Source organism: Pleurodeles waltl, chromosome 5, assembly GCF_031143425.1.
Source record: "Pleurodeles waltl isolate 20211129_DDA chromosome 5, aPleWal1.hap1.20221129, whole genome shotgun sequence".
Lineage (NCBI taxonomy): Eukaryota > Metazoa > Chordata > Amphibia > Caudata > Salamandridae > Pleurodeles > Pleurodeles waltl.
This window is the reverse complement of record NC_090444.1, coordinates 1,211,070,102-1,211,083,100: the sequence shown is the minus strand read 5'-3', so window position 1 is coordinate 1,211,083,100 and position 12,999 is coordinate 1,211,070,102. Positions and strand designations below refer to the sequence as shown.

The following is a 12,999-nucleotide window of genomic DNA, read 5'->3' as shown; positions in this document are numbered from 1 at the left end:
TGGTAAACATCATGAACATGCAGAACCTGAAACAATTATTACATGCGGTGCATTCATCCATTGCTGTTCTCCCACTGTCCAACCAAACAAGTACTCTAGACCCAGATACACATGTAATTTAAATAGTCAACCATAACTATACAATGAACTCCCTCTCGGTTTAGCTGAAAGGATAGAGCAAACATAATGGCTCGTATCATAAAAAGTGAGCATGGGCGGCGGCCACAACTGTTTTGGTATGACTAGTGTCTTACATGTTGAAAGAGCTGTATGAGCGCTATTTCACCACCTTAGAAAGTGGTAAGTATTGACTTGTCACAGGAACCTTCAAGGCATGTGTTAATTTTGACTGGCGAAATATAGCAGCGTTTGTCGACCTGTCTGAAGTGAACATCTAAATATTGCACAGTAGCATACCAAAAGCAACATAACACCACAATGTAAACAGAACCTGGCACATCACGACAGCAAAAACTGCAGTACAGAAAAACAAAATCATAGTGCAGTAATTAAGCGCAAAGAGGCAGCAGTTAAAATACAACACAACTACCACAACGAAATGTCCCACAACAAGAGTACACAAAAACGTTTTTGTCATAGTACCACCTCCAGAATCCTGTTTAAAAAAAAAAAAACCCTGGTAAAAAAATGTTTTCCTAAATTGTGTTGATTTTTGTCTTACTGGAATGGTTCACTTAGCACAACTTCCTTTAAAAGATATTGATGTGCAATAATTTGATTGTACATTAAGAGCCCACGTCTTAAATTAGCTTTGAGAAGTAACTATGCCGGAGATGTTAGTTGATCCATGTGGCATGTCTATTGGGTTATGATATGCTGTGAACTGTCAGATCCAATGTGCACTAAGTATTACATCTCATCTGTTTGTAAAACATTATTTCTCTATTACTGATAATGCACATGAAATTCGTTTAAGCCTGAATTACTGTATCCAACAGAAAGGAGGTACACTGATTTAAGAGTACAGTTCATGGTGTCCCAGGTGCTCATCCCTTCACTGTTGGCTTATATTTGTAGGCTATGCTGGATATTGCTGCACACCAAGGATGGTTGGTAACTGCTCTGAACATATCACATCTGGTACAGATGGTGATTCAAGCCCGATGGATTGATGACTCTTCTTTGCTCACAGTGCCCAACATCGAGCAGCATCAGTTGTATCTCTTCAGGTGCAGTATTGCAAATTTTTTAGCATGCAGCTTTAATGTTAAAATGTGAGCATCTGCTATCCTTGTGTGTATGTGTAAACATGTTTGTACATCAAGACAATACTCTTTCAGGCTTAGAGTGCCGAATAAATTATTCAAAACAGGAAGCAAGGATCTCTGGGCAATTCCCACATTTAGGCAGAGAGCAATACCATCCAAACGAACCTGGAATGTATTCAGTTCAGGCTGCCTTGGATTGTATTTTACCAATCCAGTTCTGAAGTACTGTACCTGGACTGGTAAAAGGCTTTTGGCATTGTTCAGCTCGGCTTGACTGGCACTGTGCCAAGTCTGTACTTAAAGACTTTGTTGTAAGAATTGCAAAAGGCTTTTTCCCTTTCAAGCTCAGCTTGGATGGCACTGTGCTAATCCTGTGCTAAAAACACTGTTAGAAAAACAGATATTTGAGGTGAGCAGATTGAGTGTGGCTGGTGTTGTAGGGTGCTCCGTATTTAGAAGCTTCTGTCTGCCTAAACTTGGGAACTACCCAGAGTTTCTTGCTTCCTGTTTTGCATTTGTTTGTGTGTGTGTGTTTACATATATACATACATACGTAGATTACACAGAAATAATCTATTTATGATTAGCTTTGCCAACATATAACGTTCCCTTGCACTCTTAGTGGCCTCTACAGATGACATCACAAATGTCATCATCAATGATTTTGTGTTTCGTACCAATAAACTTCACTGAACCTGAAGTTTTGTCGAGGACCTTGTAAGGTTTTTAGACATAATTAAATAATAACCAATCTTAGTAGAAAACCATAACTTCTCTTAACAAAATATTTTCATTGTTTTTTATTAGCTGTCTACCAATACTCTTTAACAGCTGCCCCGAATGTGCTTGCATCCTAGCCCCAAGTACATGCTGGGCCTGACTGCAGCCAATAACCAGTAAAAACTGGACACAGGGTATGGCCTTTGGTCACAGCCTGAGGCCAGGTAATGGAGCTCTACCTGACCCCATCTGTGTCGATTCATGCTCATTATTCAACTCTGAATGTGACCCAGGGCAGGTGGAGGCTCTTGACAGTCAACCTAGAACTGGGCAGACTATAATTCTGGATACCCCTGACTCCTAGAACCCTACCAGGGAGCTACATTCAACCTATGTCTGTAACATGGGGTACAAGGCTGCAGGGGCCGTGGAATTGGCCATAAATCACCTTTGAGCACCTTACACGAGAAAGCCATTTCTCTGCCTAGGGAAAAAAAAGAAAGTCCTGTTTGCTCTCTTCATTCATCCTCCAGCAATATACTGTTGTTAAAGCGATTGCCAAATTAGTTGTGTGCGCCCATTGCCCGCCTTTACATGGATACTGATACAAATGATTGGATTAATCATACTAGGGCCGTTATTTGAACCTTGATTTACTAAACTATGCAGATTTCTTAAACAAATTTCCTTTTTGCAGTCGACAAATGTTATTGACTATACAAATTGTGATCTCTTGTAACATTTGTCATTATTTGTAACGCTGAATCTGCTCTTAAATAAACTGCTTATATGCAGATGAAATTGTTTTAATGTAGAGTTCTGTGACACCTATGGGTCTTGTTCATGCTATATAAAACCACAAAAATAAAACAAATACATTGAAATAGTTAGTGCACATACCCCAAAGCAGTGGAAAGTAGCCTTATACTCTTGAAAACAAATCGAGAACCACAAACAGTTCACAAATTTGTTTGTTCTGGTTTTTAATCCATCAGCCGTTATGTGGTGTTCACGATCAGGAGCATTCCGAGAACAAGGCACCCCAGTTTGCATAACTTAAATTTACATGCACGGATTGTGATTATTTGAAGTTTGGAAACTGCATGCATAGATTTGCAACCTAATACACAAAAACAATCTAAACCTTTTCAGTGATTAAAAAGTATGCTGTTCTCACTTAAAACTGATAGAATCAGTTATATCTACTCAGTCATTCTGAATAGGTCAGTGGTTCCCAAACGTTTTCGACCCGCGGCTCCATTGACCTATTGGCAGTTCGCCGTGGCTCGCCATTATGTTACTTTTTTTGGCAGGTGGGAGGATGAAAGCCCGGCATCGGGAGTACTTTAATTTTTCTCTCTGAAAATAATTTCAATGAAGGTATTATAATCGTAGTTGTGATCACTGAACAAGCACTTTATCAGCAACAAATACTCACTCTCCTTTTTACTCCAGGCCTTGAAGCCTCAACCCACACGTTCCTGCCATGAAAGCACCTTCTTCAGTGGCAGCAGCTTGCATCATATTCTGCATGTAACAGAACTAAATAGAATGCATTTCTCTGACAATCCTTAACAACAAATATGACACAACCACTGAGCAGCCAATTTAAACATTTATTTTCTTGGGAATTCTGGCATTAACATCAGCAATCTGAAAAGGGCAGTGTTGGCTACATTCGCATCCCCTCAGACATAAACCTGATGCTGAGGAAGCCAACCTTCCTCCAGCAGCAGGCAGGTCACTGTTTTCCTTAAAGGAAAAGAAGGGCGGTGCGAACCTCTGAGCACCCTTTCAGACGGCTATCCAAGCCCTGTGCCCATCCCTGCATTTCTCACACATGCAAAGTTGTAGCAGTTGAGGCACCCATCTCTCTGCTGAAATGCAGGTTAGAGCAGGAACTGCTGCTGCAGGTGGGAGGGACTCAGTAGGAGTAAGAATATGAGTATTTAGAGTAAGAAGGAGGAAGTAGAGTAAAGAGTAGGAAAAGTTAGCAGAGTAACCGACAGTGAATAGCTGCAAGAGTAAGAAGGAATATCATTTGGAGTAAGCAGAAGCTTTGTTGCTAGTAAATTGATGAAAGTAAGAATGACAGAATGAGATAAAGATGGTAAGAGAACAAATCCTTTCATTTACTTCTAACAAAGAATCTGTGCTAGTTAAGCTGGATGTGCTTTCCTTTTCATGCACAGATCACATTGAAGTAATGGCTTTTAACTAAGCACTATTGCAACCTGCTTCAGTTGGTTAAATATCATATGTACGCAGCTGAAATAGGTAATATTTACACGTTTTAAGGCGATCAGACACTGCTGACATGCACTACCTGGCATTTATGAGCACGTTATTGCTGTTTCACTGGCTCACTAAGGTACAATGTCTATCTGTACAATAGTTTACAGCTCTACCTGTTTCTGTAACGTATCTTCTATGGAAGAAGAGTGCAGTGGAAGGTGGGCTGTGGTGCATTAGCAGGCATCCAGCCACGGTCTGACTGCAATCCACCAGGCTGAGTATCCTATGATCTTCGACTTATAGAAAAGTGTTAGCTGTGTAATAAACTGCCTATCTGTGGGACCCTGCTGACAAGTGCACAAGACAATAAAGGTACCTATATACAGACAGTGCATCTGTACTGCACACATTTTTCAAAAGTGTTTGTCTTAGGGTGGCTTATTCTGAGTGAAGTGTTTGTGACCTATCATTGAAGGGACAGAGTTAGTTGTCTGTGACAGCAGGTCTTCCATGAAGGCCTGAGTATGCGTTATTTGCTGAGCTGAGAAATGCCCTTTACAGTGCTATGCTGCATATTTCTTTACCGTTTATTTTATTTTTTGGAGCTTGTGTATTAAATTAATGTTATTCACATTTACCCTTAATGACCTTTATAACACAGTCTTCCTTGCCTCTTTACCTAGGTCAAGGTTATAAAAATTAGCATGCATATTTTAATTATACTGCACAAAAGGTTTTGTTAAATTGCATGAAGGGATTTCTAAAATTCACTCGAGCAATACTTCTGCACTGTTTAGCTCAGAGTCAGGACCTGTTAAATAACTCGGAGTTGAGCAATGGTTTTATTTTTCAGTGTCATCCATTAACATTGCAGTTAGTAGGAGGGCAGGGCAAGTAGTGACAGCAGACATTTATAGCTATTCCTCGGTTCCCAAACTGTGTGTTTGGTGCACAGCGCCCCTGGCTAGTTTTGATGGTGCACCTGGGTGCCACGGCGCACAGATTGGGAACCACTGGGTTAGAGTTTCCTTTGAAAAGGCATTTTTTGTTTTCTTAATAACTTGGGGCACTATTGGACAAATCTGTGGGCTTGAAAGAGTTAAATAGTGAGCGATATCGGACAGTTAGTTCACAGATGATCTGCACGACTGTTCGTGGGCCTATCATGAACCCTCTTAAGTTTTGTCACACAATAGTTTAGGGACCCTGAACCCACACAGACTTGTGGGTCCCTGCTATACCTCCCATAGGCTTTGCAGACCCAGGAGCCCAAAAATGAGATTTTCGAACGTAGTGCTTATGACCTTACAGTATTTATTTTAATAAGTAACAACACCTAAAAGCATGATGTAATTAAATAACAATTCATACCCAAACTACCAAATAATGTTGCACTCCTAGTCATCTCATTCTTAATGTTAAGGGTAGCATGCTATGTAGTTTCATCTGCAAGATAATTTTCAACATTTATAATCTGTTTATCAATATGAACATTACATTTGCTGTGCAGTGTAATGGTTTGTATAACTTTTGTTCAAGTTATCGATTGTGAAGCTAACCATACCTTGCAAATTTCAGCGTTTTTTCGGTTTTAATTTGTACCCCATAATTGCACTTTAAGTGCATATAAATCTTATATGTGTGTGAATTTCATATCAATGCTGGTTGGAGAAGTGATGATAGATCCTCTGTAGTTACGATTTTGTTCGTAGTTCGTCAGTTGATGGCCATAAATATGGGACAACAGATACATTTTGTAATGTATTGGGAGCTGAATAAAATAACTTCAGTTCACTTTTGTTGAGTTTGAGCCTGCTAATAGTCATTGCCTTTCTAGAGCCTGACACTCCCAATTACAGATTGTGTGTTGTAGGTTTTGAAGAGACTCTCATAGTCTTGCTCGTTGGACATTGGTGCTTATTACAACTTTGGCCTCAGACCGCCATATTACGACTGCTGGAGGCTTTCTTCCATTTTCCAGGTGGAAAACCGCCAGCAGTCATACTGGCGGTCGACTGTCTAGTGGTGGTTGCACTGCCGACACTGCCACGCCAACAAAACACCACCTGCCATATTTCAATTAAAATAAACGTAGTGGCGGTGTTATATTGACAGGGTGCTGGCGGAGGTGCAAGCGCCAGGACCCATTCCCTCCCAGACGACCACCTCGATGACCAGGTAAGGTGAGCTTCCGAGGGGAGGGGGGGGGTTGGGCGTGTGAATGGATTTGATGGGAGGGAGGGTGTTGTGTGTGTGTGTGTGTGTGTGCGCACGCGCAAGAGTGTAAGGGTGTTGTGAGTGAGTGTCAGGGTGTGTGTCAGTGCGTGTTTGGGTGCGTGTATGCAAGGGGGTTGTGGGTAAGTACAGGGTGCAGGGGGGTGGGAAGCTTACTCCTGTGAGCGGGGGTGTTGGGGAGTGAGAATGTTGTAAGGGAAGGGTGGGTTGAGGGCTCTTGGATGTAGGGGGTTGGGGATTCATCTACCAGCGACAGGAATGCAAATTCCTGTCGCTGGTAGCCTTTCCGCCAGGTGGCAAGGGGACTCGTAATACCGCCGGCGATCTTAGTTTGCCCGCTGGGTTGGAGATGCCTATCAACGGCCCGAAGGTCTGACCGCCCTGGTGGTAGGAACGGGAAAGTGACGGTTTGGCACAGGCCAAACCTCCCCACTTGTGATATGGCAGTCCACACCGCCAGCCCGTCCACCAGACTCGTAATGAGGGCCATTGTTTCTTGACATCTATTTCCTGGATTCATGTAATGCATTTCTACCATTTGTATGTCACTGCTGTGCCAGAGTCAGTATACACTTTCAAGGGGTTCCATTAACTGTAATGAAGGTTTTATTGTGTCATCTTATCTATTGATGTGTGTTTTAGTATTTCTAAAATGTGAACCTAGCTTGCTAACAAGAGACCACTATAAAGGGGGTAAGCTCTAACTGGGATCAGTGGGTGGGGGAAGGAAGACGGTAGAGGTAGTGGCAGGGGTGCGAAGTCGAAGTCCACATATCTGAGGTAGTGTTCCTTGAAAAGATCAGTTTTACTCTGATGTCAGAGGGAATATAGTTCCAGATGATGGGGGCATAGGTCAAGAAGGGTTCTTTCCTCCTTTGTTCAGTCCATAGTTTCTTTTAACTTATTTATTTGTAATTCTATAAAATAATTAACAATAACTCCAACAATACATATGATTGCAGCTATTTAACAGTATAATATTCCGGCCTGTATCTGTAGCTCTACATGAAAATGATTGAGGGTACATTCCCCAGCCCATACAAACGTTATTTTTTTCTTATTTTTCCTTATGTAACTTGTGGACTACTGCAGACCTGCCAACTCACAGTACCACTGTGTGTCACACCAAATCAGCTTTCACACAGTCACCCGGTGAGGAGTCGATATCACACAGTGGGAGACAGTGTGATCTGGAGACCCCTACAGAGAGTGTTTCCAACTCACATTGCGTTTGGACTGAGCACAGCTGATGTCTATTGGGATTTTGCAACCTTCCTAAGACATCAGCACCTGCCTTTGAAGTCCAGTTTTTCATTTGTTTGAGGGAATTATCATTGCTCACTGCAGGCACCTGCATAAAGGTCCGCCTCCTAGAAGCATGTTTATGGAAAGAAAAGTGATGGTATCAAGGCCTGCCAATCCCCTGGTCCCTCTCCTCCACGTTCCCTTTTCTTGCCCAGTAAGTTTTATTTGGGGGTTGGCAGGTCTGCTATTGACATTTATGAATACCTACATTTCCCAAAGCCAACTCCCCCAAGTTTGCCAATGGGAGTACTGACTAACCCAAATATCTCCTTTGCCCTCTTATATCATGGGCTAGCCTACTTACCCACCAGCTTGCCTGCATGTGTTCTCCACCCTGAGAAAGGCATTCTTCTAGGTCTGTTGTTAATTGATTATTCATTTCCACCCATACTCCCAAATCTTCCTCCGCATTCTCATCCACTTTCAATTCTCTAATCCATCACTATTCAGTGACTGCCCATTCTGAGACACCTTTGATCCATGTCTGGATCCTAGGTGCTATGGAGGAGAACCAATGTGTAGCTAGCCTTTTCTTGGCTACCTGCATCACAATTGTTGATAATCTACTGTGGATTATCTTTCTGTTTTTAGAGGGGTATTATTCCTAATAGGCAATGTTTCACTGTGCCTGCCACCCGCAGATAAAGACCTATCTGATCATGGGTTTAGGTTTTTCTTATCTGCTTTAAATACCATTATTATTATGGCCTCCCTCATGAATCACAGTAATTTGTCACGTTCTCTGGCTTCTTTAATAATAGCAGTTCCATAGAGGTTTGACAGAACTCTGGTGAGAGTCAGAGCAGATCCCTCTCAAAGGCAGTCCTCTGCTCTATGGAAAGCCTGGGGACCCAGACCAGTCACAGAAAAGCCTTTGCCCAGACTCTTTCTTGTGTAGTGGGCTTTGTGTAGTTTAGCTAAATAATCATGGCTGATCTTGTTAATACACATATGTGCCTCTACCACCATACCACCCTGTTTAAATAATGTAAATATCAAAGGGGAGGGTTGCTCTTTTCTCCAAGCCAAATAGTTGTCTGTATCGTCACCTTCCTTGTGCAACCTTTGTCTGTACTGCTTGTTGGTAAATTGTTCTCACGTGTCCCAAGTATGTCAGTTTTACGACTGACTTCCAGCATTTCTTCCCTCTCAAACAGAACACCTAAGTGCAACCTTTGCAGTTGTGCTAACTGTTCCTTACTGTAGCAGATCATGCTGCAACTGTCTTTGGGTGCTATATATCTTATTTAAGCAACCACCTTTAAGCACCACTTTCAACACCTCCCACTCATTCATTCAGGCATCCGTCGAGCCTCAGTTGTGGTCGAGATATGCCAACATTACCTCCTTCAGATCCGGTTGGAAGTCTGTATCCTTTAAATGCTCAGGACATAGGGCCTGATTACGACCTTGACGGATGGGATAATCTGTCACAAATGTGACGGATATCCTGCCTGCTTTTTTACAAGTTCCATAGGATAAAATGGAACTTGTAATATGGCAGGCGGGATATTCGGCATGTTTGTGACAGAGTATCCCATCCGCCAAAGTCGTAATGAGGCCCTGAGTCTCTAGAAGGAAATGGAAGGTATAGCTCTATCCTTACTGTATTCCACCATTAGCGCCTTATCATCAGAGAGAAACCTATTCAGGTATTATGCAGTTCGTTCCTTCTTGTGTAAATCACTAGAGATGAGGATACAATCCAGTTGGCTCCATGTGTTATGTACACATATTTATAGACATTAAAATTTAAATTGTCCTTTACTTCTGCCAATGCGCTAGTCATTGTGGGTTTCATGATTGTTTTGAGTGGTTGCCTGTCTAATTGTCCATCTGCCACACAGTTAAATTCCCCACCCCACTATTAAAGTAGCAATATATGGGATAAAGACCTCTCTTTAAATCCCACAGATGCTTTATCAGAGGCAAACACATTCATTAGACATGTTCATTAAACAAATTTCAGACCCATCTAGTAGGCAATATCTACCTTTCTATTATAAGCTTTAGAGTAAAGGCTACATTTGGAGCTAACAATATTGACACTCCAAAAGCAAAATGTGAAAATGTAGAAGAAAATAATGCTATCTCGGGTAAGTGTGCACTCTTATATCTTCTTACACAGTTATTCAGGCCACAACATTCCACATGGTTTATTTATGGTCCAGGTCATCCCTTCTCAATTGCAAGCTGTGTCCCCGCTACTTTGTACACAGGCACATCTTCCTGCCAATAAATATAGCCAACAGCCAGCCCACTTGTGCTTCAGTGGCCATTGCTTGCATTACACTCAACATACAAAAAAACAGCCCCCCCCCACCTCCCAGGTAAACACTGAAAATGTCAAACAAGCTGTCTGCTCACAGAACCATCTAGGAAATGTTGAACCCATCCAGCTGAAATTCGGATTCTACCTCAATCTATCATCTGCCATCTATCCTACTATCAAACAACTTGGTGATCCTTACAAATCCTCCAGAGTCTCCCAGAAACAATTATCAAGTTCAGAAGAGTACAACAGGTGGTTCCCCAGCATTCCTAGCCTAAGGTTTCTACAAATCCTCTGATACACATGCAAGAGGGAGGCCTAGTCCAGAGCACCCACCTACATACTCTCAGCACAATTTAAACCAGCCCTCCTGAGCCTCCAGTGCAATATCTTTTCACTCTGGCAGTAACTTTGCCCGCACTTCACATCACATGCAGGCATTTCTTATCCAACAATTGAGCACTGGTACAACTTCATCTTACTCCATCTCCCTTCCACCTCCCAAGTCTCCCAGCTTCACTTCAGGACAATCATTTACTTCAGCTTCCATATCATATAAGCTTTGCATTTTGCAGGGGACACATCTTCTCTCCACCTGCATCACTCCGTTAGGCTTCTGTTTTCTACTTATGCAGATAACTCTATCTCTGTATCCACAGTACCACACTGTGGTCAAGGGGTCTGTATCGCCTCGTCCCACAGGTGCTACAGAGCAATCGTACCATCCTGCTTGACCACTATCCTGGCATCATCATGTGTAGACTTCATTATTTTCTGAGGCCTCCTTGTTTTTGATCTGATTACCCACCCACTCGATCCATGTGAAACGGTATTTCTTCTGCCTATTTATATCTATCGGGCACTGCATCCTAACTCAGGCCAATCCAACACCTCTCCTGGGGCTGTGACAAAATGAGATGTTTTTCTATGTAGTACATGTAACTTTGTGGGCTACAGAAGAATATGCCTCCAATCCAAAGTTTTCAACTTTTGTTTTTACCGGCACAAATGACTTTTGAAGCATGTGAACCCCCTGTGTGTAGTCAGGGAATTTCCTTATTATCTATCCCTCACATTTAGGATCTCCAGTTTTTCTAAATGTGTGTCACAGTAGTTAAGGATATTCACTGTGCCAGTTGTTGTGGGTGCCTCCAGTGGCAGTGGAGTGACCAGAGCCCTGTGCTCCATCACAAAACCGTTCAGCCAGTGCAGATTGCAGTGCCTAAACCAATTCACAGCATCTTCCAACCTATTATCCAGCTATCCTATGAAGTTTGTGAGGGAGCCAACTGTAGACCTGAGTTCTTTCAACTCTTTATGTAGAGATTGTACACTATGTTCTGTCCCCAGCATCACTTCCACAACTTATACAGGTCTACACAAAGTTGATTTACTTCCACAGAGACTGTGTCTATTTTGACTTTGAGTTCTGAATTGCCGCCAGTATCTGGGCACTAGTGTAAATCTTGGAGTGCCTTTGTGGAGCCGGCATCTTCCACCACTCTACCTTTCCGCAGCCAAAGAATAATACTGATCCATTTTCGTTTGTTGGGATGTCTTTGTGTGTCTTTCTTTAACAACTACATAACGGAATAGAGGAGGCCCCACCTCCCAGGGTTACATGGTTGTCTCTCTCCTCCATGCAAATCTGAAGTGAGTGGGAGAGCACTGCAGTTTCATTCTGTGTCCAACATGTGTCATTGCTGCAACCGACACCCTAATACAAGGTTTTTGTAAAGGTGTCCATTCCTGTCTCCACAATATCTGCATTATACTTGTGGACTTCCAGTTGTAGCCTCGTAGCTCCTGCTGCACACGGTACATTCCGTCTTATCCAAACACAGCTCTTCAGGGGCAGGGTCCCCTTCATTCCCATAGGCCCAACCCAGGGGAAGGTGGGGGGGGGGTCGGCACTGTAGCTCACTTAGGGACAGAGGACCAACCTCTCCATGTGTCTCCACCATGTCTTCATTACAATTCCAAAGTCCATTTGTGACCCCTCCCTGGGCACTACACCTGCCGATGGACCCACGCCCCCTCAGAATCCTCCCAACCCAGCCGTAGTCCATGGTTAGACCACCACCCAAGCCTCACCACACTTCAGACAAGCTTACAACCTGTAGGGGGCCCACTTCTCACATTCACTTAGCTTACAATTTGAGGTAGGCTTTTTGTCTCTGTATGTTGTTGGATGGGGAGAGTTTGAGACCTAGTTGGGTGTTGTCAGCAAACTGCTGGATTTTGATGTGGTTGTCTACAAAGATAGCTCCCAAGGGTTCCATGTAAAGATTGAAATAATGGGTGGCAGTAAAAGAAACTTGGGGAGACAGGTGCTGAGGAGAGTGAGATTTTCTAGTTCCTTTCTGATGGATTCTTCTACCTGCAGATTCATCACTTCTGAATACTGCAGGCGCAAGACTGGATCTGGAATTTTTTTGACTTAGCTCTGCAGTGCCAAAGGGATGCAGGCTCCATCCCAACGCCAGAAATTGAGTCATGAGGGTCAGTGGAGCTATGTAGTGCTCACCCCACACCTTGACATGAGCTCTCATCTGTTTTTACTGTGGATTTTAAAGGCAGAATGTGATTCTAATCTTTTGAAAGGGAGCTTGGATTTTAGCCTTGGTGGTTCTGCACCTTCTGAGTCTGTTGTCTCTTTCCATCATGCACTCACTCTAGCACATCAGGGCTGTTCAGTGATTCCTTTGCAGACAGTGGTTCTAATACCAGGGAGAGCTGGATGATCCTATTGAAAGCTCCGGGAACACTGCAATGGAGCTAAGCTGGTGGCTGACTGAGAACAACCTGTCTCAAGGAAAGTCCTTTTGCTCAACCCACCCGTATATTCAACCCCCTAACTAACCCACAGTTGTGATGGATGTGTACACCTTTGGGTGAGATGTACATCTGGAGAAACTAGAGATCAGAGGCCTCTGGTCACCAGAAGACCAGTGAATGCTTATTACTCTGCTCAAACTTGGGGCAGTTGGACTGGTGCTCACA

General features: G+C 43.0%; 1 protein-coding gene across 1 annotated transcript in view; it reads left to right on the top strand.

Moving 5' to 3' along the window:
• ASCC3 (activating signal cointegrator 1 complex subunit 3) overlaps positions 1-12,999 on the top strand; it is a 1,806,704-nt gene that overhangs the window by 1,735,216 nt on the left and 58,489 nt on the right. Inside the window, exon 38 of the mRNA XM_069235471.1 lies at positions 1,039-1,190. Coding sequence (XP_069091572.1) covers positions 1,039-1,190 — 152 coding nt within the window. The remainder of the gene's footprint in view (positions 1-1,038; positions 1,191-12,999) is intronic.